We start from the raw sequence: 26,831 nt of genomic DNA on the forward strand, positions 1-26,831 counted from the left end.
TTTCGTGGAAGGGCATCTGGAGGCAAGGATGACATCTTCCAATTCAGGCGGCAGATCAAATGCAGTCAACTGCTGCCACTCAATCTCCATACATGTAGCTGTAGATTGTGTAAATTCAGGTGATATACCCTGCACTCTTGCGGAGACAAGAGGGTCCTTGCAAAGTGGCAGTCTGATCGGAGGACAGATACTGATGCCCAGAAAGTTCGGGAACCACATTCTCCTGTCCCATTCTGAAACCACCAGGATAACTTGTGCCTGGTCATCTTATTTTCCTCAGTAATCTGGGCAGGAGAAGCAGGGCAGGAAGATGCACAAGAGTGTTCCATTCGAGCTGGAATGCATCTCCTAACAAGTCTTCTTGGGGAAACTCCAATGCCAAAACGTTTGACACAGAGTGTTACACGGAGGTTAAAATATCGAGCCAGAGTTCTCTCTCCATTGATGGTAGATCACCCTGCATCGCCTTGGGATGTATGAGCCACTCATGATCAACAGACATCGCTTGCTCAGTCCATCCACTATGGCATTCTGGGACGCTGTCGGGTGGTTTGCGATCAGGAATATTACAGGATGTTACAGCCACTTCCAAACAAAAAAATGCAGAGCCTGCTGGCACAAGACCCACAACCCCACTTTGCCTGCTTGTTACATTACCACATCGCAGAGATGTTGTCCAGAAGAACCTACACCAGGCTCCTCACATGAATGGCAGGAAGGCCTTCACAGCCAGAAAGCTCCAGTAGACTGATATAGAGCAGCCTCTCCGCCAGAACCCAGAGTCCCCTGAACTCCACCTCCCTCAGATGACCTCCACTGTCCAGCAGAGATGTGTCCACCATCAATCTCAGTTCTTCTACTGGGTCAATTGGTTTTGAGCATTCACCATTGCATTTCATATGCAGTCTCCTCAGAGATCTAGATGACATTGGTTACACTGAAAAGGAGCATGGCAAACTGAAAGTGCTCCTGGCCTAGATGAACCTCAGATAACATCTGTAGGACTGCAGAACAGGCATATGAAAATAATTGATCTGCTGATCCAAGGACACAAACCAGTCACTTTGGTCCATACCAGACAGGATCAGGGCTAGCATGAGAATTTTGAATTTGTCCTTCTGCATGAAGGTATTCAGAGGCCGAAGGTCCAGAATAGGCCTAAGGGTCTCACTCTTCTTCGGAACGAGGAAATAGCGAGAGCAACAAATCCCTCCTCTTTCCTATGTTCGGTACGCTTTAGATGGCAGTTTTGGAGTGCAGAAGGCTCGTAGGATGAACACAACTGACAGGTGCTTGTCGGAAACCCGCTCTGGTGTAGGAGGAATAGTGGGCAGGTCAGAAAGAAAGGGTAAAGCACAGCCATTTTGAGGGTTTTGCAAGACCCATCTGTCTGATGCAATCAACAGCCAACCAGAGAAAATGTTGAATACTGCCACTCACCAGTTAGACATGAGCCACTAAAGGCAAACTAAAGTGCTTTACTGGCCTTTGTAGCAGAGGAAGAGGTTCTGGAGGACTGCTACTGCCCTGCATGCTATCTGCTAGATTCCTATCCACAACCTCAAAAGGACTGGTGTGCCTGCTGCACTGGTAGGGAAGGCTGTCTATGCCAACCCTCTGGAATATCCCCTGACCCTTCTGATTTGATGCAGTAATGGTCTAGCAGGGGTTCACAGTCCCAAAAAGTGTGCTGTAGTTCTTAAAATGCTCAAACACAGATTCTGCCTTCTCACCAAATAGGTGAGTCCCATCATAGAGCATATCCATGAGGGAGCAGTGCTTAACTTGCACACAAAAAAAGAAAATGCCAGGCCCCTCATCAGGAGGCCACTGAAGCTTGTACATCCCATTGCCCCAGCCAGCGCCACCAGTGACAGAATTAGCACAAGTACTAACCATCACACCCTACAAGTGTGACAATTCAGACGTTTCCATGTTCCAAAAGCTACAAGAATGGGTTGAGCAGCAGGCATTTGTTATTTTGAATGCATATATTGAATTAAAAAACAACTGATGTTGTGTTCATCTCTAATTTAGACAAACCGTGGCACCATGTGGCTGTAATAGGTGCTGGTGTTGACAATTAAGTGACAGTGCTAAATATTAAGTGCCGGGCACCAGAAACCACCCGCTCAAATTAAGCAATGTGAGGAAGGCCTGTAGATCACTGAAGAATCCTCAGAAAAGTCTCTACACGTGGCAATGAAGTACAACACTAGCACCGTAAGTTCTCCCCAGGTAATATGTAGTATTCAGACCTGTGCTGATAAAATAATTTGCCTAGACTTGCCCATCATGAACTGTCTGAGCCAAAGAGGCCCTAAGGTCTTCCAGGACTGCTGGCAATATTCCACTGGCCATGTCCCAGAGGTCATGTGTGTAGCACGCAGCAAACAAAAGGCATTTAAATATCATAATGCAAGGTTGGAAGAGAAAAACATGCATTTGCCTCACATCTCACCGCTCTTGAACTCCCTTTTCGGAGTATTTGGAAAAGAGTTAGGACTGACCTTACTGGTCGAGGCATGCATGGTAAGGCTCTCTTCAGTGGGGGGCTTGCAGAGAAAATCCAGATCAACAGGTGTCAATCTGTGATGTCTGGCTATCTGTCTATTGACAGGCAGGCAAGAACAAGGATTAGGCCAATTATCCATCAAAGTATCAGTGAGGGCATTGTTAAACAGAAACAAAGGCTCAGACGTATCTGACCCAGGCTGAAGGAACTGTGTTAGGACAGTTGTTTTTGCCTCAAACGAGGGCAGCTGTAATTCTAGCGCACACAGCCGCCCTCCTGACCACTATGCGAAAGATCCACTCATCTGTTGGCGGCCCAAGTGGTGAGTCAAGCTCTTTCACAGGTGAGGTGTAAATTCCACTAGCACTTGGTAAATCAACATACAAAGCATCATAGGTATAGCAAGAGATGAGCATGACCATCATTATTGTCTTACTGTCTACAACGCTCTGGCATAGGATCAGAGTCAGAAAAACAAAAATAATAGCGCCTTTGCTAATAAATGCAACAAGGCAGAAGAAGTGGGTTAGAGTCAGGTTGAACAGTTACTCTAAAGTAATTTCGTAGTGTGACATTAGTCAAGTTGGAGTCTAAGTCAGTTCATGGTCGGACATTGGCACCGGCTCCAGCTTACCTTCCAAGACCACTGATAGCAATGTAGCAAGGACAGAAATGGACCTTGTGGCCCGAGCAGACATTGTGCAGGCATCAGTACAGACTTGGTAACAGGTTCCAAAGGGAACAGATACTGCTGAGGGTGACTTGCCAGATGTAGCCTGAAGGTGCACTAGAGAGAGTCGGAAATGCACTGAAAATCTGGAAAATGGCCTCTATCTGCTGTGGGGTTGATGACAGCCTGTGAAATATGGGGCACATCAGGACCAGCTGAGGACACAGTTTTGTAGTTGAAGACCTTGATAGAATGCACCTGGCATAATGAAACCTTCTCTTTGGATTCAGAGCGGTGGGATGAGTCAAGGTTCACTTTGATTTCGTGTGCTTAGACTTCCAGAGCACTTCCAGTATGAAGTTGAGCAGGTGTGGAAACAGACTTGGGACAAGAAACGGGACCTTGCCCACGACTTGGATCAGGAGTGGGACTTACATAAAAGCAACATCTTCTTTGTTTGGTGACATGCAACTCAGCATCTTAGTCTTGGATTGCCTTTGGGTGCTTGAGGGTGCACTTATCTCACAACTTAGAGTTGAGGCCCGACACCAGAAATGAAAGACAAACCTTGTGCAAGTCTGTGACTGACATAGGCTTCCTGCAGTCAAGGCATGGTCTGAAACCTATTGTTTTGGGTGGAGTCATCATTTTCTAGCACACTTGTCTGAATTTGTTCAGAAGTCATCTGATAACTGACAGAATGGAACGGAGGTCAGCATACATTGGTGGTGTTCATATGCAGCTCTGTTCCATTACTTTCTTGGTTGTGTAGAGTCAGCAATGAGCCTACCAGCGTGAGAGCATAGTTTTCTGGCTATAGGCTTGTGTTAACACAACAGCCACAAGGCTGGACAAATGCACACTGTTCACCAATGAAAGCAATGGAATTTGAAAAGGCAGACATAGCAACCGTTGAAAAAGTGGTAGGAGTGTTTCAAGTCCACTGAGGGATTACAGCATGCCTTGCAAAGCTGTGCATGCATGCTGACTCTATGCTCGACCTAAAAAAGGATACAAGGTGATAAATAGGCACTAATGCTGGCGAGACCTAGAGTGGCAGAAGCTTTTGGAAGGGATGTGTGGGGAGATGTTCAAATGTGGCTTTTATTCACTAAGGCTGAGGTGGAGGTTAAACCTAAGCAGGATTCGGCCTGCCTTGGAATAACTTGTTATCATTTTGTGCTCTCTGCTGAGGAAATCAGAACATTTTCCAGTACAACATTTGATTGGAAGAGACCACGGAAGAGGGGGGACTGAACCACCTAAAAAAGGCTTTCTGGGAGGATATATTTGAGCTCTACAAACGGGATTGTATCAAAGGCGACTTCAATGACCATCGTTGAAATAAAGAAGCGTGGATGGAACCCTGGCTAGTTCTGAGAGTTACTGGTGAGTCATCACCAAAATTAAGTTATGATGTAAAACTTCAATTAAAAATCACAGTAGAATTACGTGTTTATCAGTTCTTGGTAAGATTATTAAAAGAAAAAAGTCAAAATGCAAAGTTACAAAATATAAAAGACTCACCATTTTTCTATACGCAGCAGAGAGTTCCTTCAATACATTATCACTTAAAACATCCAGAGTCCTTAAAAAAAAAACATAGATACAATTAAATAAAGGTCGGCATTACATAAAATTCAAATGATTCTTAGCCTGGTCATTTTTATGTAAAATGAGAAGCACTATTACATCTCTTTCAGCCTTGTCAACAGCAAAAAATGCAGGTTTTTCAATTTCGACTTGACATGCAGTTAACTTTTTTAGTACCTGGGCAGCTCTTCAGAAGTGTTGAGAAAAGAGGAAAAGTACTAGAAATCACTGCAGTCAAAAATAAAACGCAAAAAAGATATAAAACCAAAATGCTATGCTTGATTGGCAATGGCAGAGAAAAATAAACATGCATCCAAAGTGCAAAGAGATTACAAAAGCATCATAATTGCATTCAAAATGAAAAATGGAACAAAATCTTGTGTGGTCACCTAAGATGTTATTATTTATGCACTGCAGTAACTCTCTCCGACTGAAGAATATTGTCAAAACCTGGCCTGGCAAGCGATACCATAACAACATGTGTTTGAAAGCACTACAAGCAATGTCTTACAAAAGGAACTAAATATCTTTTATGGAAAAGAGAAAAGAACACTGTTATCATACAATCTTGAAAATAATGCATTTGTAAGTATGGCACCTACATCTGGTCATGAAGACGAAGGAAGCTGTGGGGTGGCGTTAGGATTATCCTCTTTTTCAGACAGTGAATAGATGCAATTGCACACTGCAAAACAATAGGTCACTTGGGAAATGACAACTTGGGGTGCTCCAAGCCACCTTTCTTGGTCATACAGCATGTTAGCAGAAAAATGTATGACATATAATAATGTTCACAGTGCCTTAGGATGATCAATGCTGCAAATTCAAGCAGTTGAATCATAACGTCTTTGTGATGTCCTCAGTGCACCCTGTATGCCCAAAGGTGGGTCTTGTAGTTGTCCCTCACTGATGAAGGCCAAGAAGGCTGAAACCAGTCTGGTGTTGCTTGTATTTGTATTCACAGGGGACATTACCTAGCAGTTTGGGCTTGACTATTAATATTGGTCAGGAACAAGGTTGATTTGCATAGGGTTGCTACCTTTTTGGAGTGGCTGAGTGAGCAAAAAATGACAGACTAGATACAGTCCACAAAAAATCCCACTGGCTGAAATGAATTTGGGCATTCTATCCCATCACCGTTTTGTTTTCCTAGATGCAAATGTCTAAATATCAAAACATTTTGACACAGAGGCAACAAAAACGTGAAACTGAAAAAAGCTCTCCATTCCTACATCAAAGGGTATGGGTAAGTCTACAAGTTTCAATGTTTCAACTCATCTGCCCTAGATACCACCTGCAACATGAACACCTCAGTTAACAAAAAACTTGGGTTTGTTCCGAGAATATGAATCTCAGAATTGCTACAATTCTGCTTAGTGTTGAGATACAATATCCAAGAATTGCCTGGTCTTGAATATCGCAATCGCCCTCTTTTCTCTGCTACCTGTGCTGCATGCATGTTGCTAGCAGAGCACTACTAGCTTTCATAAATTCTTTCAGAAAACTGTGTGTATCACCTTGTTGCAAACAAGTAAGGCAAGTTCTCTGCAGCAATATTCAAGACAGTTAGGAATAGCTTCGAAAAAGCTTCACTTTTAAAATAAAATTCACCTCTCTGGGATCGACACAGCTGCAGAGGTCTCTCAAGACACAGCAACACCACATGAGGAGAATTGAAGCTTAATCCTAAATAATAACTGTAGGAAAACGCCTTTTCAGTTTATGATCACACCCATTTTTTTCTCTACTAAAGCAGGAGGGCATACTGAGCCCTAAGGCAGAGTGCTATATGTGAACATCTACTTTTACATGTTTCCACAGTAAAACCCCACAACTGTTGTTGTTACTGTGGAAAAGGTCAGCAGCCCCATAGGAGAGTTAACAGTTACAGGCTTCCCAAGCAGCACTGCTAAATTCTGACTACTAAAGTTGATATTGTCAGGTATCAAACAATGTGTTGCATTAAACTACACTTGATGCCCAAGTCGAAATTAATGTTAACTCATTGCAGTGTGTACTTTTACAAAGTTACTAATTTGGTGCCCTAAATCCCCTGTGCCCGTCCATGGTTGCCCATGGGGTCTGCCCTGAGACAGCTTTCTGACCTCTTGGAGAGACGTGCAAATGACTCCCAGGAAAGGAGACAATAGAAGCCTGCACGGGAAATATGTGTTACCTTTCCTTGGCAGGAAGCTACACACTGGTGTTGGTCCAAAGGAGAGGATAGAAGCAAGAAGAAGCCACCTTTAAAGGGCAGAATTTTACATTGAGAATACTCTTCTCCAGAGAAACGGGCAAGAATAGAGTACATCAGATCACACTGTTGCCTCAATTTAATTTAGAGCATGCAGGTGTCTTCCATTTTGCCTGTGAATGTCATTCTATACACGAATTCTGGGTAGATATGATCACAACAGTGTTATCCATGACAGGCTACACAGTGGAAATGGAACCAATGATGATATAAAAACAATACTAATGGGTGTGCGCAGGTTAACAGTGATTACCTTCCTAATGGGGAAAAGAAAGACAGCAATGTGTTTTGCAGTAAAATGCACCACAGATTAAAAAAAAGACTGGCTAAAAGATCTGACACAATGCAACACCAGGAGGGATATTTTCACGAGTCTGCAACCTCCTACCTCCTGATCTTGAGACATTTGGGCGACCCTTACTCATCCTCCTTGCGTGCCTGATATGATTGTATCAAGATCCAGACAAAATAGATCAAAATACAGTGACTGGCACTGGAACACAAACAAGGACTGTCCGGCCACCACCTCTCTACTGGTATCTGACAACGCAAATCATGCCTGATTCTTTTGGTTGCACATGGAATGCTGAGGACTTTTTAAACCCTGATCACTAAAGTTATTATTCCCCATTATTACACTGTACTGCCCTTGCCACCAATAGTGGAATTGTACTAAGATCATGTATGTCAAGCTTTTTTTCTGTAATTACAACTATTGATCATTTTTCATCTGAACATCTATCGTTCTATGCTGTAGTATACAATGACATGTGGATAATCTAAATTTTTTAAATCTTATTTTTTTAAAAGTACAACTTCCTTCTCCATATATAGTTGTCTTCTTACTTCCCAATATGGTCTTAAGTTGGACTCCAAAGTTTCCTTCTTTGGCAAACCTTTTTTAACAAACTTCTTCGAATTTTGTACGGTTACATCTTCACTACATTTACGCTTCCACAACTCCTTGGTAACTGCTGGTAAACCCTCATCTTATACCAAAGCCATGTGCCAATCATTTTCAGTTTCTCCCTCACATTCTAACTGTTTTAGCATACAAGAAAGAGGATCTCCAAGCAAATTTTTCTTACCTGGAACATAGTATACTTTATAACAGACATCTAGCAACCTCATTGAAAATCAGGCGATTGTGCTGTCAATACTTTCACCAACGGTTTATGATCACAACACACCAGAGATGGTCTTCCTCAAACATATGGCTGAAAATGCTACAAAGACCATACCTCTGCCAATTACGTTCTATGACTGAATATTCTTCTTCCGACTAAGACATTTATCTGGAAGCATAAGAAATCCCTGCCCTAGGTGACAGCACTGCCCCATTCCTTTTCCATTGTCATCCGTCATAATAACATTTTTCAACCCCTAATCAAATTTCTTCAGCGCAGGGGTTTTAACAATTGCCTCCTTGACAACTCTCAAATCCTCCAAGCACTCTACTGTCCACACAAATTTCACATTTGTTTTCATCAATTGTCTTATATGAAAAACTTTACCTCAACATTTTGGCACATACCTGAAATAGAATTCTGCCAGCCCCAGGAAAGAATACGCATTGTCGTTATCTGTCAGAGCTGGAGCATTTTGCATTTCACATAGCACCTACCAAACACTGTTTTGGTTTAGCCCCTTCCTCACACAAGAGAAAACCCAATATATGACACTCTCCTCCACAAATCTGAATTTAGAGAATTAAACAGTCAAATCTTTTTTCTCTAACACACTTGGAACTCTCTGTAACCGCAAATCATGTTCCTCTGTTACCTTCTATACATCAAAATGTCACATGTGAAGCATTTAATACCATGATCCTCCCCAAGTAACTGGTAAAACAATCTTTGAAATACTGGTGCTGCAATGCCAATCCAAAGCCATCCTCCTAAACTGGAAACAACTGTCTCGTGATACAATAGCTAAGTACTTTCTACTCCCTGGTTCCAAAGAAATTTGGTGACAAGCTGACGACAACAAGTCAACCATAGAGAAACATTCTGCACCTCTCACAGAACTTAACATTTCATTAATACGTGGGAATCAAAATCAATCAACAATCATGTTCTCTTTCAAATGGCGAAGCTCTAGCATAACCCTATCTTTCTATTGCTATGCCTTGCTATAACCAATGCAAAAATTCACACAGCTGCTAAAAATGCCTCCAATTCCTTTGACACCTCTCCTCTGACTAGTGCAAAGCTACATCCGTACTTTTGTTTATTTCTGGTCAAGCCCCCTCCTTTAACACAATGCAAATCAAAACCACATACATCTCCAATGGTTTTACTGAACACCCGTAGAAACTGGTTGAACATCCTGTCACCTGCTGTTACACCTTTATATGCAAATAAGACTTAATCCCAACAATTCGGATCAAGTACTTTGTCCAAGTTTTTGCGGTGTAATCGTCCCAAAAACAAGGGTCTCTTACCACTGACATCGGCAGGAAGTAAGAAAGTAGTGGGCCAGGGGAGAAAATATGTGGCGGTACCACTCATCACCAGAGAGTCACCCACAGCTGCAGGGAAATGAAAGCAGCAGGCCAGGGAAGATTGACAATTGACATCCCTGGCCACAGGTCAGCCCCTGGCAAATGGTACCACAGGTGCCCAGGGCACTGTGACCAGAGAAGGCCTCTAAGGGCTGCAGCACTTATTGTGCCACCTTTAGAGGTCCCGTACCTTCACACTCACTCACTGCCTTTGCAGGCTGCAAGTTTTTGTGCAGAACAAAGTGAAGAGTCGACATGGCACACATCCCTGTGTGTCATGCCTACAACCCACTGCCCTGGCATAAATCAGTCACCCCTCTAGCTGGGTGCACTATACGAGTGGTGAGGGTACAGGTGCATGAGCCCTGTACCCCCTACAGTGTCTAAGTTCATTCTTAGACATTGTAAGTGCAGTGCTGCCATAAAGAGTATATGGTGCTGGGAGTTTGTCATTACGAACTCCACAGCACCATAATGGCTACACTGAAAACTGAGAAGTTTGGTATCAAACTTCTCAGCACATTAAACCCACACTGATGCCGGTTTGGGATTTAATGAAAAATGCACATAGAGGGCATCTTAAAGATGCCCCCTGAAAACAAACCTACCACTAGTGTCCAGGCTTTCAGCTGCCACCACTAGACATGTTTCTGGACCCCTGGGTCGAGTGTATGCTCCTCTCTGGGGCCTGAAACAATGCACATCCGGGGACGAGGTGCCAAGCCTCCTCACCCAGGATGGGCAAGGTTCATGAAGGGGTAGCTTCAAAGGCTTGCCGCTTTTGTGAGCTTCCCAGGCCACTTGCTGCTTTTAGCAACTGGTCCCCACTGGTTCTGACCCCCACTTTGGGCGAGAGAACCAGCGGAAAAAATAAGTGAGGAAGAGAGGTGTGCCCACCTCTGCCAACTTTACCCCTCAGGTGGGGGAGGTGAGGTGAAGCACAACTCTTAGTCCCCGCCATCTTGCAGATGGGCGGACTCAGCCAACAAGGGACAGGCTCATTTCCCCCTCCCACTGGAGTGTGGCATAATAGAGGGTGTACCCACGCCAGGGAAGGGACCCATTGGTCCCTACCTTTTACCTACCTGTAACACCCCTAAATCTAGTATTAAGGGGCACCCCTGAAGCTTGCTTCCTCAGACAAAAACCTGCCACATATAAAGAAGAAGAAGGACCGAACAGCCGTGCCGAAGCTAACAAAAGGAAGACGCCCACTGACTTGGCCCCAGCCCTACCGGCTTGTCTCCATCTCGAACCTGCTCCTGCGAAATCCCAGTGTGTGCTGCAGCCAGCAACCTCGAAAACTCCGGAGGACTGGCCTGCCTTCCACCACAAAGACTTTGTCTCCCGCGAACACCGGATTTGTTCATCTGCAGCCTCTGGCTCCATCCGGACACCGCGAATCCGCACCACTCTGCACCCGCCGTCCACGGCCCGAGCGGGCAAACACCCTGAGGAGGTCCCCCTGGCGATCCTGACCCGAGATCCGGTGACCCCTGACCTGGCTCAAACCTCCAGCAGACGCCTGCAGCCTAAATCCGGAAGGTCCCCTCAACCGCGACCAAGAGCTGGTAAGAAGATCCGACCCCAAAAGGCACCCCTGCAACCGACACCTCACTGCCCTGGATGGCCAAACCAACGGTGCCTAACCAACCCCCAACTTCTCAACTTGCCTCTGGAAGTGGTGGTCATCCCCCAGAAGACCTTCGTCCCCAAGCCTGCAGTGCCTTTGCAAACCGGAGGTTCCCCATTGCAAACAACAGGGCGCCCGACGTCGAAACACCACCCTGCACCTGGCCGACCTAGTGCCGCTGAGGGTGTACCTTTGGTGCTACTTTGTTTCCTCATTTGCCCTGAGCGAAAGTCTAGGAGCTTTGCTCCCACAACCAAGTAGCCTGCTCGCCAGCAGGCACCAATCAGAGGCCCCCTATCCCCCATTGGATAACATTGGGCTTCAGCACTCTGCACCCGGCTAATGCCACTGTGGGTGTAACAAGAGTGCTTTCTTGACCCTGGGGGATCCCATAGTCTACCCCCAGAACCTCAACTCTCACTACTTACCTTAAAACCGATAACACAATTTTCCTCCAAAGGATAATACTGACTATTTTTCTTGGAAAAGTTTTTAAGTGTGGCGTTTGAAAACCTAAAGATTTTATTTTAAATTGTACTGTTTAATAAAAACGGTTTTACTTACCTGTTACAGGAAATGTCCCAGAGTAGTATCTAGGTATACTACTCTGCGTAAGAAAAGTAATCCAGAAAGTAACTTACCTGGTATTTTACTGAAAAGCCCATTCAAGTCTATGTACTGTGTGTACAAAGTATTGTATTTCTCTTCAACCATACTGTAAGTCAAAACAAAGTGCATATGCAATTACAATTCAAATTGTTTACAAACTGCATTACTTCTGTAAAGTACTTATTGCCTACCTGTGCCAGGCTTGCTTGGTTCTAGAAAATAAAATAACTAAAAGAATATTTTTATACAAAGTTCAGTCTTTGAGAGTGTGAATTCATTTGCAGACTGAGTGTGTACAACAAATACTTAACACTGTCCTCCGATACTGCCTAACTGCTCAACCACACTACCACAAATAGAGAGTGAGCTGCTATCTAACTTTACCTCTGCCTACCTTTGGGGTTCCACTGGACTCTGTGCACACTATACCTCACTTTGGTTTAGTATATACAGACCAGCTTCCTACAGTAAGTAAACAAGATGGTGGTCAACTGTTCTTTGTAGGCCATCACCCCTGTATTTATAGCAATCACAGGGGATTAGAAAATGCCACCTGTCTATTTAATATTCATTAGGCAGATTGGTCCGCGATTTCCTGCAACTGGATATTTTGCAAGGGTACCTATCAGTATATAGATTGCACTGCAAAATTTAAGCGCAGACACAAAAAAAGCTGGTGCTCAATTTGCAACCACTTTTTGCTGCCTGTCTTCTAGAACTTTGGGCCCTAAGTATTATATCTGTTAAAAAAGTTAACTTGACTTTTCATGCCCTGTACTGCACATTTGATCATCTTGTGATGCTTTTCAGCACATATAACGCACCCATGACATATTAATCTTTTGTAAGTTTATTTGTTCTGCGACCTTATGGAGATCTGCGTCATCACTTCTCAGAATACAGATTATTCTGTCATGCTCAATAGATATTATACAACACACAACAACATCACCATTTGTGGCTTGATAGGCACCAGGACTTTCGTTGCCTGTTTAAAATAAATTAAGTGCGTCAGCATTTAATTTTGTGCTCAGTTTTTTAAATCGTACTATTAAGGTTTTATTGGACTGAAGTTATTGTTACCTTGCTTCAAGCAAAGCAGCCAGGTTTAAACTGATAAACTGCAAACAGGATAGCTTCAACTGCTCTGCATTATACATCGCTGCAAACTCCAGAAGCTCCGCAGCATTCTTTAGAGTTACTGTAAAGGTAAATATAAAATAATACTGTTAAAGACAGAGTGTACATAAATAAAAATGCTGAACTGTTATAAGCATGTAAAAAGTGACGTAAAAATGAAACAATTTGAATGTTGTTTAAAAAGTGATTTTTCAGTTATGAAAAATACCACCAAGTATACTTTATGTTTAAGAAAATATTCCTCAGCAGTCCTAATTCTATTAATATCCATAAATGAGACGTGCTTGAGGCCCATTAGACAGACACAACTGACCTCCTTGACTACAATTCCCTGGAAGCTAAACTGGTGCTTGATCACTTAGGCAGAGGAGGTATCTCAAGACCTTATTACACATTACTATCCAACACCTTGGACCTCTTCTTCAGGTTGAGCTTCAAATAGTAATAAGATCTGGGTTTTTTGGGAGAATGCGGTGTGAGGGGAACCATGATGGCACCTCAGGAGTCAGCCAGATCATCAAGTTTGCACGTTAACCTACTTAACTGCTTACCCAAAGCATACTACGCTCTAAGGAGGCTGTAAAAGATGCCTACTCGACAATGCATTAGATGTCACACAGAAATCAGCACCTTCTTTCATATGATACAGGGATGTCATCTGATACAGGCCTATTGTCGCACTACAATGAGGAAATATGAATTTTTATGATCAATTGTGTCCCCTATCTTAGACCCCAACGGCTCCATGTACATGCTACAAGTACATGTATGTTCCCTCCACTTCAAGCTATGAAGACGCAAATACAATTGTGTCCAACGTCAACATGTCCTCTTTCAGATCCGCCCTGAATGGGTCGAATATTCCGTTCCTAAGTATGCCTTGCCACCGTCTTTATATGGTGTACTTTTCACGTTTTTCAGCTCTGGCAAGTTAGGCCCTGAATTCTGCCATCGAGCCTTTTCCTGCCTTCTGCCTCTGAATGCTCCAGCCTGGACCTGCATCTGTATCCATGACCTTTGTCTTACTTCCTGCGCGGCTAACGGTGCCTGGCCCGGCCTGTTGCCTGCCAAAACTGTATTCAGCCTTCAAGTTATCTGCTCCGCTCCTCGAGAAATGCATTCCTGTCTAGTAGTTTAGGTAAACATCCTTCCAGCTACAGAGCAAAGGGCCCGGCCTTACTGTCTCCGTGCAAGTAATTCATGGCTCCTGTTCCATGGTAGGCCCATGCCCCCTCGCATCTCATGTAGACACGTAGACGCTTATACACGCACTAGCAGTCAGTATAGGATAGCCTCTGCCTGAGAGACCTTTCCTTCCAGATAATACAGTTCCTTAAACACAAGATATTAGATACGATTTGGGATTAGGTTGTTCTGACATCCCAGACTTCTGTCTCCTCATGTAGGGCTAAATGTCAAGTCCCCTTCACCCTTCAGTTACACGTCAGTTACACGTCATGCTCGAGTTGAGCACAAGTAAGGCAAAGTTCCAGTACAATTCCAGCAGATCACGCAACCCCCTCCAGGTATCCACCCACACATGACAAATTACCCATTATCATCAAGTGGACGCCCACATGGACGCCCACCTTCACGCCTACTTACACGCCCACATGCTCTTATCTCATTCTCTCTTGCTCTTTTGCTTACGTACAATTGAGAAATGTATATATACTGTACTCTGTGAATAATGTTTTGAGAATATTGAGAATACTTTTGAGTCCCTTTCCAGATCCCTTGTGGTGATGGTAATATTCTCCCTTTGACTCGAGTTATTGGAATAAAGCCCTTTTTGAACCTGATACCACAGACTCAGCCTCTTGCTTTATGCATGATCTTATTAATATTCTGAAATTCTGAGAGCGTAATATTTTATTTACGACAACAATCCAAAAACTATCCCACGTGTCAGGTAGTCTTTAGACATTTCATATAAATGAATAATACTGGGTATAGTAAATGATGTTGGGGGTCCCAGAGAGGAGTGAACATTGGTAGGGATGGGCTCTATTTTAACTTTATGAGGCAAAGCCAAAAACAGACGGTCCAAGACTTACCAAAAAATGAAAGAGTGGTTAAGAAATATGATCGCAGTTAGAGGAATCAATCTACAGAGCCAGAGGTTGCCCATTTAAACATAAGCCATAATTTTCCAGACTTGTTCCCCAACTCAGCAATTATGTACATTGTGTGAAACCAACAAATGAGGTGCAACCAACAAATGCAAAGATGTTTGTATCAAGCCATTTTAGTCTCGTTTTAGGTTTGAAGATGTGAAAGATATGCCTTGTAACATCTAGCACTTCTTAGGGTTCCATAAAAAATCCCCGTATTTTTCTATATGCAAAGTTTCCTCATCCTTAGATACTTCCCACTGTAATGGGACCGAATCAATGTAGAGAAAGTGAGTAAAGTTGTTGTTGGCTTCTGCGTGGGCCTATTTGACCAGCGGTGCCTAAAGGATTTGAAATGGAGAATACTATGCATTCTACATCAAAGTAATGCAGTGTGGATACATTTGAAACCCATTTCTCAAGGCAGTACGTTTCTGAGAAAATATGCATTAAGGACCAAGTAGCTTCACAACTTCGGCACTCCTTTAGAATGATCATGGGATGTTGAAGGGATACAAGGGGTGTAGCTGGACTGACCTGAGCTCAAGATGGTCACAGCTCCTGATCGTGTTACAGGCCTGCCACCCAGCTGCATGTCTGCCTGGTGCTGCACTTCCACTGGAGCCACTCTAGAGCCGGGCAATGCTGTGCTTCCTGCTGCAGTGCACAGCATATATACTGCAGCTGCCACAGTTACTTCTGCTGCAGATGCCTTTCTCCTCTTTGAGCCTTATTGGAGGTTTACAGTCATGTGCATGAATTGGCAGTACTGGCAGTGGCACGCCTGCAGGCCGCCCAGCTGCTAGGGTTAGAAAGAGGGGAATCGTTAAAAGGGGATTGGGAGGCAACTCGTTCCCAAGGAGTAGAGGAAATAGACTCAAGGGTGGTAACTGACATGCGAGTCAGGTAATGTCAACACCTTAGGGGTGGACAGTCGGATAAACTTGACAAGAAAATATTTAGTCATTAGGAGTACTTTGCACTCCTTGCCATCTGGGGTAGCTGAGATTAGAGCTCCGGTTCAAGAACCCCACCTTGGTTGTGGGACTCTTGAGAATGAACACCCCCTGAGCTGCGATAATTAGTGTGGCTCCCTCCATTAATGGGAGCCTGAATTCGGTTTTCCTGCCAAGCAGCACCTGGATTCTGTCTTTAATTACAGCATCAATATTTGGGGCGGCAAAAGTCAAACTAAGGCTCTTTATACAATATTATGTTGGGTTGAATAAGAAGAAGTACAATGCGATGACAGAGATGACAAGAAATTAGAGACCTCTGCTAAACTATCAATGCACTGCAGTCAGACCTCATGCTTTGGATCGAAATGTTTGTGGCTGCATTGAAGGAAGCAGAAAAAAGACAGTGTCTGAATAAAATGGTGTCGCGAGTGTAGCGGGTAATAACACAAAAAACAGGCAGAGCCCAGGTGTTAGATTACCATTGGAGAGGATCTGCAGATGCAGTGAAAATGCGCACCTTCAAAGACTGTAGTATTGACAGTTTTGTGAAACATGACAATGGCGTTGAAAAGACCCAGCCTCAACAGCTTCTTGGAACGCATGCACCAATATCGCAGCCTGGAAGATATATATAACAGACACCTCTCTTGCCAGCGTCATTGTAATGGCATTGGCCCTGGTGGAACAGCCCACAGGCCTTCAGGGAGCTGCTTTTGATTCAGCTGACTATCCAGTCTAGCGAAGTCCTCTTTTGTACAGCCTTGCCTTTTTTCGCACAGAAAAATACCACAAAGAGTCGACTGTTTACAAAACATTTTCTTTTTGCAGTCAATATAAAATAGAAGTGTTGTCCTGGACTCAAGGAAATGAGTATCTCTTCCTCCTTCAATGGATGAGGCAGGGTAAACATCGTTTATCCCGAAACCGGAACACTGCATGCCATCACATCATTACAACGACCGCGTTGTTACAACGCATGCCATTACTCCACAAGTCGGAACAACGACTTACTCTAGGGGGTCAGAAGGTGTTGGATTTAAAATCCAACACCTATCCTAATGTTGCACAGACTGGAGTTGGAAGAGTAAATTATACTATTCCAACATCCAGCGCCCCCGCCAGAGCAAGTAGTTGTTCCGACTTGAGGAGTAAAGGCATGCGTTGCTACAACGCGGTCGTTATAATGACCGCGTTGTAATGGCATGCGGAAAAAAGCATGCAGGAAAACAAGGCATATTCGTCTTTGTTTAGGTTCCCAGTATCCAGTAGTTATGGTTGTGTATACCTAGCCTAACACATACCTCATGAGAGCAGGGCCTTGAGAGAATGTCTGTCAAATGCTTTCACCCTCCCTCTTAGCCCTCCAAGTCAGCTATGCTTCTTTATCTGCTACAAATATGATCCCAGGTTGAGGCTTAACAGTACAGGAAGGGGAGGATCGGAAATTGTGTGAGGGAGCTTTTCCAAGGTAGCTATCATCACAGAATATCATATGATATTGACAGCAATAAGTGGAATAGTGAGAGACAAAAGATTAAGAAGGCTATGATCTTCAAAAGGGGTGCACAATCCAAGGTGACAGTGATATATTCTCTGTAGCTTAACTCCCAACATGTAGAATCTACATCTACTAGAATAAGACACCACAAATGCCAATGAGGAACAAGTGTGCCTTTGACCAAATATTTTAAATAAACTTATTGCCAAATTCTATGTCAGGACTGGAGGTGAGGATTGTGACTTTCTTCACTTTATTTTAACAGCAGCCATTTAACATCAAACAAGAAACTACCTTGTGAATAACGTTTGCGATTCTCGAACCGTCCCAGCTTTTTTTAGCGTTCAGCGACTTTCGAGTCATCGTGTTATTATTATTTTAATTTTGTGAAAGTTGATGAAATTTTGCCTTGTTGCGGGTTTTCTCCCTTCTAGGTAATCACCACGGTTGGCCGTGTTTTTCTTCATGCTCGTTATACTATTTTGAACCAGAAAGGGCAGCTCGGGGTGCGAGAACCGTCTTCGCTCTTACGCATCCCGTGCCTGGAGCGCAGTTGTCCTCCCGCCTCCAGAGGGCTCGAGAGGCGCAGCGGGAGCGGCGCATTCTTTGACATTCTTTGCCAGCTGTTTCATGCAACCTACAATGGTGTGAGTGGCAAGATGCTTGTGAACCATGCTTGGGCTTTTTATATTTTGTGTCTCCCTTCTTTGACTTACCTGATTTGATAAAGACTGGTCGTGAGAAAGACCATGGGAATACGTCCACACCCTGTAGTTCAGCCAAGATCGTCACACCCCATAGTTTGATCAGGAACAGGTTTTCGACTTGCACATTTTAGCAACAGCAAGCTTCACCTTGCAATCGCGGATGGATTTTTCGTTCTTCTTGGCACACGATGAACATGACTACAAGTCATCAATGGTGCCAAGTCACCAAAGGCAGACAATGTATGGATCCGTAACCGACATATGCTGGGTAGAGTCCTTACAGGGCTTAAAACCTGTAGTTATTGTGCCATTTTGTCTGCACACTTGCAAAAATTTTAAAGAGGAAAGACATATCAGTCGAATGACAGTTGAAGCTCTGGATCCGTGTCCACTGGCGAGGAATAAAGGAACTGACACTAACGCAACAGATGATGCACATATACTGGTCCCAACGTCACACCTGCATGGGCTAGACTGGTATGATGTAGAATAAAGCTGCGTAACACCATCCCTCTGCGTGAAAGTGAGAACCACTAAGCAAAAGGTTCCAGTTTCAGTCTGACGCATGGGGATATTCAAAAGGTGACAAATGTGCAGTTAGAAGGTTCTATCAGAAGTTCCCTTTTGCCACAATTTTTTCTGTTGAAACAATAAAGTGCACTGCAGCAAAACATTTGGTTGCAAGATTCCTCAGAATTTTTTTTACCATTCTTATTTGTAAAAATTTATAAATTATGACAGCAAAAATGTGGGGTTTAATACCTTTGCATTAGTTCCTATCCACAAAGAAAAATAATTACCCCTGGTTCAAACAGGAAGGAATATACTACTTACCAGTATGCATCTGTTCTTGGCATGTAGAGCTGCAGATCTACACACTGTGCATAGATCAACATCTGGCGTTGGTCCGGATGTTTGCACTTGTTTTTGTCTTGGAAAGTCTGTGGAAGTCACGAGGTATGTGACTTCTCCTCTGGATCATAGTGCGCATGGGCCTCGGCTCCATCCTCAGATTGTTCTTCACCAGCAGGGAAATGATGGAGCTTAGTAAGAAACAGGAAAGAAGCCCATGTGTGGTGTATCTAAGTAAGATAATACTGGACCAGATAAAGGTAGCCGGGGAGGCGGGTGGGCATGTGTAGATCTGCAGCTCTACATGCCAAGAACAGATGCATACTGGTAAGTAGCATATTCCGTTAGAGGCATACGAGCTGCAGATTACACACTGTGCATAGATTGTAAAGCAGTATCCACCCCTAGAGGCGACCATCGGTATCTGTTGCTGTAGTTTGAAATAGTGTTTTGAGTACAGCCTGGCCCACACTAGCCTGTTGTTTAGTTTGCACATCAACACAGTAGTGTTTAGTGAATGTGTGTGGTGTAGACCATGTAGCTGCTCTGCATATATCATCTAAAGGAAAGTTTCCTAAAAATGCCATTGAAGCCCCTATCTTTCGTGTAGAGTGGGCTTTAGGAGGAACAGAAAATGTACGTTTTGCTTTATGGTAACACATCTGTATGCATTTGACAATCCACCTAGCTATCCCAGATTTTGATATGGGGTTGCCTTTGTGTAGTGGTGAGAAAGACACGAATAATTGTTTAGTTTTACAAAAGGGTTTTCTTCTCCCTATGTAGTATAGTAGTGCTCTTTTGACATCTAAGGTGTCAAGAGCTCTTTCTGCAACTGTTTGTGGCTGCGAGAAGAATACAGGCAGCTCTACAGATTGATTGAGGTGGAAGGAAGAAATAACTTTACGGAGGAATTTAGGATTAGTCCGGAGAACAACTTTATTAAGATGCATCTGGAGAAAGGGTTCTTGAATGGTTAGTGCTTGTAGTTCACTAACTCTTCTTAGAGAAGTAATGGCTACGAGGAAAGCAGTTTTCCGTGTTAAGAATTGTAGCTCACATTTATGTAGAGGTTCAAATGGGGGCCCCATTAGTCTTGTGAGAACGATGTTTAAATTCCACACAGGGGAAGGTGGTACTCTGGGGGGAATTATTCTTTTTAGTCGTTCGTTATGGCAGGTACTCTGAAAATTGAGAGGTGCTGTCTATTTTGTAGATATGCTGCTATGGCAGCAAGATGTAATCTGATAGAGGTATAGGCCAGGTTGCATCTTTGGAGGTGTAGTAAGTAGCCTATGATGTGTTGGATAGACACATCTAGGGGATTAGTGTCGTTGTTATGGGAGTATACTACGAATCTCTTCCACTTGGCTGCATAGCATGCTCTAGTGGTAGGCCATCTAGCTTCTTTGATGACGTTCATACAGTCAGGAGGAAGATTAAGGTAACCAAATTCTAGGATTTCAGGAGCCAAATCGCTTGGTTGAGCTAAGCCGAGTCTGGGTGTTGGATCTCTCCATGGTTCTGGGTTAAGAGGTGTGGAGAGAGGTGTAGTTTTTGGTGCGGAACTACTGAGAGTTCCAGCAGTGTGGTGTACCATGGCTGTCTGGCCCAAGTTGGAGCAACTAGGATCAGCGTTAATGAGTGTTGCTGTAGTTTGCGCACCACTAGTGGAATGAGTGGGAGAGGTTGAAAAACGTACGCAAATCTGCCTGACCAGTTCATCCATATCGCATTGCCTTTGGACAATGGGTGATGATATCTGGCGGCGAAGTTTGGGCATTTGGCGTTTTCTTGGGTGGCGAAGAGGTCTATCTGTGGTTGCCCCCAACTCTGAAAAAACGGTTGAAGAACTTGTGGATGAAGTTCCCACTCGTGGATCTGTTCTGTTTGACGGCTCAAGAGATTGGCTATTGTGTTTTGGACTCCTGGGACATGTTGGGCCAGGAGAAAGATGTTCTGAGGTATAGCTCACCTCCATATGCTCTGTGCGAGTTGAGAGAGCTGCAGAGAATGTGTCCCCGATTGTTTTTGGATATAATACATGGCGGTCATGTTGTCGGTATGGACTAAGACAGTATTGCCTGATATTTGTTTTTGAAATGCTTTTAAGACTAGGAATATGGCTAGTAACTCCAAGTGGTTGATGTGGAGTAACTTTTGTTGAGGTGTCCACCTGCCCTGTATGGTGTGATGTGGTAGGTGAGCTCCCCAGCCGGAGAGCGATGCGTCCGCTGTCATGACTATTTGAGGAACTGGCTCGAGAAACGGTCTCCGTTTGGCAAGGTTCTTGGTGTTCCACCACTGCAGAGAGAGATGGGTACGACCGTCTACCAACACCAGATCTGTTAGCTGACCTCGAGCCTGGTTCCATTGGCGTGCTAAGCATTCTTGGGGAGGACGCATCTGGAGTCTTGCATGAGGGACTATGAATATGCAAGAGGCCATCATCCCTATGAGTTGCATGAACACTCGAGCTGGAAGAAAGTGTTGCGGTTGGAATTTGGTGAGAAGAGCTTGGATGCTCGCTATCCTGGCTGGAGTGGGATAGGCGAGCGCTTTTGAGGTCTCTATTGTGGCACCGAGATATTGTTGTATGTGGGACGGTTGCAGCTGGGACTTGGGGTGATTTATTCTGAATACCCAGGTCGGGAAGTTGTTGAATAGTGGCGTGTGTGTGTTGTACACACTGATTGTACGATTTGGCTTTTATAAGCCAGTCGTCTAGATATGGGAAGACATGTATGTGTTGTCTTCTCAGATGTGCTGCCACTACTGCTAGGCACTTGGTGAACGCTCTTGGTGCTGTGGTGACTCCGACTGGGAGCACCTTGAATTGATAGTGCTGACCGTCCACCACGAATCTGAGATATTTTCGGTGAGCGTTGTGAATGGGAATGTGGAAATAGGCGTCCTTGAGGTCTAGAGTAGCAAGGAAGTCGCCCTGGGAAAGCAGAGGAAGGACCTGCTGAAGTGTGACCATGTGGAAATGGTCTGAATGTATGAATAGGTTTAGGGGTCTGTGGTCTAATATTGGCCTTAGAGTCCGTCCTTTTTTGGGATGAGAAAATATAGGGAGTAGACTCCCTTGTTGTGTTGGTGCAAGGTAACTGGTTCTATTGCACTTTATTGTAGGAGAGAGAGTAGGATTAGTTACTTTCCTGTAATCCTAGTTCTCATCCAGGGGTATACTCATCAAAGTCATAATCTATGAATAATCCCCGCCCATGTGCGGGATCCCGGAGCATATAGAAAATTCATATATATACATATATATATGCATATGTGAAAACATATACATGCAGCCTAAAATGTTTCAAACATGGCAAAAAATGCTTAAATTACATAGGTTTGCATTATAGTACCTCTAACCCATAAGGAAAAAAGGAAGCACTAAACAATTGTCATACAATAATGCTTTATTGCCATAAAGCAAACTTGTAATTGCAGGCATTTGCCTGTAGGCTGCAGCAGAGTACTTGGAAACAAAGAAAACTGACACCTTGCCTTTAAGGCATTAGAGTAGGGGTACCATGCCTTTGAGACCTGCAGGAGACCCCTTGCTCCCATGATGCACCACAGGAGGCAGTTAGGTCAGTTCTTTTTGATGGTGCAAATGCACCTGGGTAGATATGCAATCAATAAACAATAACTTGAAGAGAATGCTCGTCCGGGGAGGTGGGTGGGTCGCTTATGACGTTGATGAGTATACCCCTGGATGAGAACTAGGATTTCAGGTAAGTAACTAATCCTTCTCATCCAGGGGATACTCTTCAATAGTCATAATCTATGAATAGAGTAGCAAGACCATACCCAAAGTCTTGCAGATGATTAACAGAGCATATAGAACATGAAGTAACATCACATTCAAACAGCAGTTATGCAAACAAATTCCTCAAAGAGGCCTGCCCCACCTGGCATCAGCCTGTGCATCTGAATCTAGGCAGTAATGGCGTTTAAAGGTATGTATCGAGCGCCATGTAGCCGCCTTGCTAATCTCAGATATAGGAATGTTGCGAAGGAGAGCTGTAGTAGAAGCTTTCCCTCTGGTAGAGTGTGCTCATGGTCTTGCCTGCAGCACCTTGTTGGCTAGTTGGTATGACAAGGCTATACAGGAGACGATCCATCTAGAAATAGATCTTTTGGAAGCAGCCAGCCTGGTATTTGTTGAACCACAATTGACAAAGAGCCGGTCAGACTTCCTAAGAGGAAGGGTTTTATTAAGGTAAAACTTCAATACCCTCCGGAGGTCTAGAGAATGTAAAGCTCTCTCCGGGGGAGCGGTTGGCTGCGGAAAGAAAGTGGCAAGGTGATAATCTGATTGATGTGAAACTCCAAGACCACCTTGGGCAGGAAACTCGGATGAGTCCGCAGCACCACTCTATTGGCGTGGAAAACAGTGTAAGGCTCCTTGCAGCACAGGGCCTGAATCTCACTTACCCTGCGTGCTGAAGTGATGGCTACTAAGAAAGTAGCCTTCCAGGTCAAATGCTGCAAAGATGCCTTATGAATAGGCTTGAAAGGAGCACCCATCAATTTGGTGAGGACAATGTTAAGCTCCCAGGGAGGCGAACGGGACCTCACTGGTGGAAACACTTTCTTAAGCCCCTCTAGGAAATCTTTGACCACAGGCAGTTGAAAGAATGAGGTCTAGGTAGGAGACTTTCTATAAGCTGTGACATCAGCTAAGTGGATCCTGATGGAGGGGTACTTCAGGACTGACCTTGCCAAGAGCAGTAAGTATGGAAGAATCACTTGCTCTTGACCTTGAGTCGGATCAAGAGCGATGTCCCTACACCAAAGGTAAAATCTCTTCCACTTGAAAGCATAAGACTTTCTGGTGGAGGGCTTCTTTGCTTCTCTAAGAATGTCCATACAGTCAGCCGAAAGGTCTAGATGTCCGTATTGGATGACTTCAGGAGCCATGCAGTCAACCAGAGGGAAGGGAGGTTGGGATTAAACACTCTCCTCTCGTTCTTGGTCAGTAAATCCGGGCGGCAGGGCAGCCTCTGGTGTGGAACCTCTGACAGTTGGAGGAGATCCGGGTACCACCACTGGCATGGCCACTCCGGCGTTATTAGGATCATTCTGGTGTTGGTCCTGTAGAACTTCTGTATGACCGCCGGGATTAGAGGGAGCGGAGGAAAAGCGTACAGCAATGTCAGCGACCAGCTGATCAAAAGTGCATTCCCCCGTGAGAGACCTCTCGCCAGCAGCCACTGCCAAATGGATTGGGCTTCCAGAGACAGGACTCGTGACCTGGTGCCTCCTTGCTTGTTCAGATAGAACATAGTTGTTGTGTTGTCTGTGTGAATCTGAATGTGGCTGGATTGAAGAGACGGATACAGGGATTTGCGCGCCAGATGGACCGCCCATAGCTCCAAGAAGTTGATGTGATAACTTCTTTCTGTCTTGGACCAGAGACCTTGTACCTGAAGCTGGCCCATATGAGCTCCCCAGCCTTGCATTGAGGCATCTGTGACCACTGTCTGTGTTGGAGGCGTCTGATGAAAAAGGACTCCTTGCAGCAGGTGAGAACGTTTCATCCACCATCTGATGGAGTCCCTGGCAGCTTGGTGGAGAGAGATACGATTTTCCCAGCGATCTGACCTCTGAGACCATTGATCTTCGAGTGCCTGTTGTAGACGCCGCATGTGAAGGTGTGCATTGGATACAATGTAGATGCACGAGGCCATCGATCCCAGTAGTGAAGACACTTGCCTGGCTGTGGGAAGTGCAGCGTCGAGAAGAGTTTGGCACTTGAGAAGCATTGATGACAACCTCTCCTCCGAAGGACACACGCTTGCCTCTACGGAGTCCAGGGAGGCGCCCAGATAGTGTATCCGTTGAGTGGGGTTGAGGACCGACTTCTTGTAGTTGACTTGCAACCCCAAGGAATGCAGCAAGTTGAGGCAGTATGAGAGATGGCTCTGGAGTAGCACAGGTGTGGAGCTTTTCAGGAGCCAGTCGTCTAGGTATGGCTAGACGAAGATCTTCCGCCTGCGGAGGAAGGCAGCCACCACCGCCATGCACTTGGAGAATGTCCGTGGGGTGGATTTGAGGCCGAACGGAAGTACTCGATACTGGTAGTGGTGACGAGAGACCTGAAAATTTGCGATATTTCACTGAGACAAGAATGTGGAAGTAGGCGTCCTGCAGGTCGATGGCACACATCCAGTCTCCCTGGTGAAGGTGCGGAAAGATTTGATGGAGGGCTAGCATTCAGAATTTTTCTTTTCTGATCAACCTGTTCAGCAGGCGCAGGTCGAGGATAGGTCTGTACTCTTTGCCAATATGCAACATTCCGTCCATCATCTTGTGTGTTTTGCTTTTCGCACAATATTCAGCACCCATTTGTCTCTTGTTATGGTTTCCCACTCTTCCAGGTGAAAAACGATACTCCCTCCTACCGGAGTGGCGAACGGGTGCGGAGGAAGCAATGCCTCACTGTTTGGGAGGCTGCTTAGTGGTGGACAGTTTCTGCTTGGTGTTCCCTCTTCCTCTGCCATGACCCCTCTACTGGAATTGGGGCCTCTGCTGGTTCTGGGAGGACCATCGAGGGGTTTGAACCCTCTGCTGGAAGGAACGTTTGTTGCCCTGACGAAAGCGCTTCCGGTATTCTTCGCGCTTCTCCAGACCTACAGCCTAGACAGTATCCAGTTCTGTCTTCATTTTATTCATTTCCTCATCGGCATGAGCCCCGAACAAGGAGGAGCCGTTAAATGGAAGATTTAGAATCTTTTTCTGTGCATCAGGCTTGAGGCCTGCTAGGCGCAGCCAGGTTGAGCGCTGTGAGCAGACGCCATCGGAGTAAATATGAGCGGCGAGATCTGAAGCGTCCGCTCCCGCAATTATAACTTGATTGGCTACTAGCCCACCTTCTAGTAGAATTTCGCTGAAGTCCTGCAGGCCTTCTTTGGGGAGCTTTTCGGTGAACCTTGAGGGAGAGTCCCAAAGAGACCTGTCATATCGCCCGAGAAGGGGTGAGGCACTTGCAATCTTCATGGAAGAAGCCGACGTATTGCACATTTTCCTGCCATAGGAGTCCATCTGCGTACTGTCCTTCTCTGGGGGGGACAGAAGATGACACAGACGCTGAGTGAGACCTCATGGCTGCCGCCACAATGACGGAGTCCGCTGGTGGATCAGCTCTGAGAAATAAGGGATCCTCGGCTGGGGCCTTATACTTTTTGGCGATCCTGGATGGTACGGAGCCACCGTAGCAGGGGTGAGGAATGTGGCCATAGCTGGTTCCAAGAGTCCTGGCACCAAAGGAAGCAGCGGTCTAGGAGCTGTGCGATGGTGTAAGGTGTCGAAGATGATAGATGTGGGAACTACAGGGGTATGCAAAGTGATGTTCAGTTTCTGCACACCCCTACCCAGGACATCTGAGAAGGTCGTGATGTCATCGATGGGAGACACCCGTGATGGAGGAGTCGAGGAGAAGGTTGGAAAATAGTCCCGGACTGAGGACCTCATGGAGGAAGACCATGTGGGCGATCTCGAGCGTCTTCTCTTATGGGGACGGTCGTGATGAGAGCTGCGACGACCCCTGGACCTTGATCGGTGCCTAGAAGGTGGTCTTGATCTTCTGGGGGAAGACTGACGACCCCCGGACCGTGATCGGTGTGTGGAAGGCGATCTTGGTCTTCTGAGGGGAGACTTGCTTCTCTGAGGAGAGATCCTAGAAGGCGAGTAAGTGCAAGAGTAGTCCGAGCCCAGACTTCTGCAGTCACCTGTCCCAACAGCTTCCAGCTAGCGAGGCGACAGACCGTACTTCTCTC

General features: G+C 45.0%; 1 protein-coding gene across 4 annotated transcripts in view; it reads right to left on the reverse strand.

Annotated features, from left to right (window-relative positions):
- The window catches only part of IBTK (inhibitor of Bruton tyrosine kinase), a 700,505-nt gene that overhangs the window by 247,392 nt on the left and 426,282 nt on the right, over window positions 1–26,831 (reverse strand). For all 4 annotated transcript variants that reach the window (XM_085611015.1, XM_085611017.1, XM_085611016.1 and 1 more), the window contains 2 exons: window positions 12,861–12,978; window positions 4,713–4,773 (listed from right to left, as the gene is read on the reverse strand). In XM_085611015.1, the coding sequence (XP_085467141.1) occupies window positions 4,713–4,773; window positions 12,861–12,978 (179 nt within the window). The remainder of the gene's footprint in view (window positions 1–4,712; window positions 4,774–12,860; window positions 12,979–26,831) is intronic.

This window comes from Triturus cristatus, chromosome 6, assembly GCF_964204655.1.
Source record: "Triturus cristatus chromosome 6, aTriCri1.1, whole genome shotgun sequence".
Taxonomy (NCBI): Eukaryota; Metazoa; Chordata; class Amphibia; order Caudata; family Salamandridae; genus Triturus; species Triturus cristatus.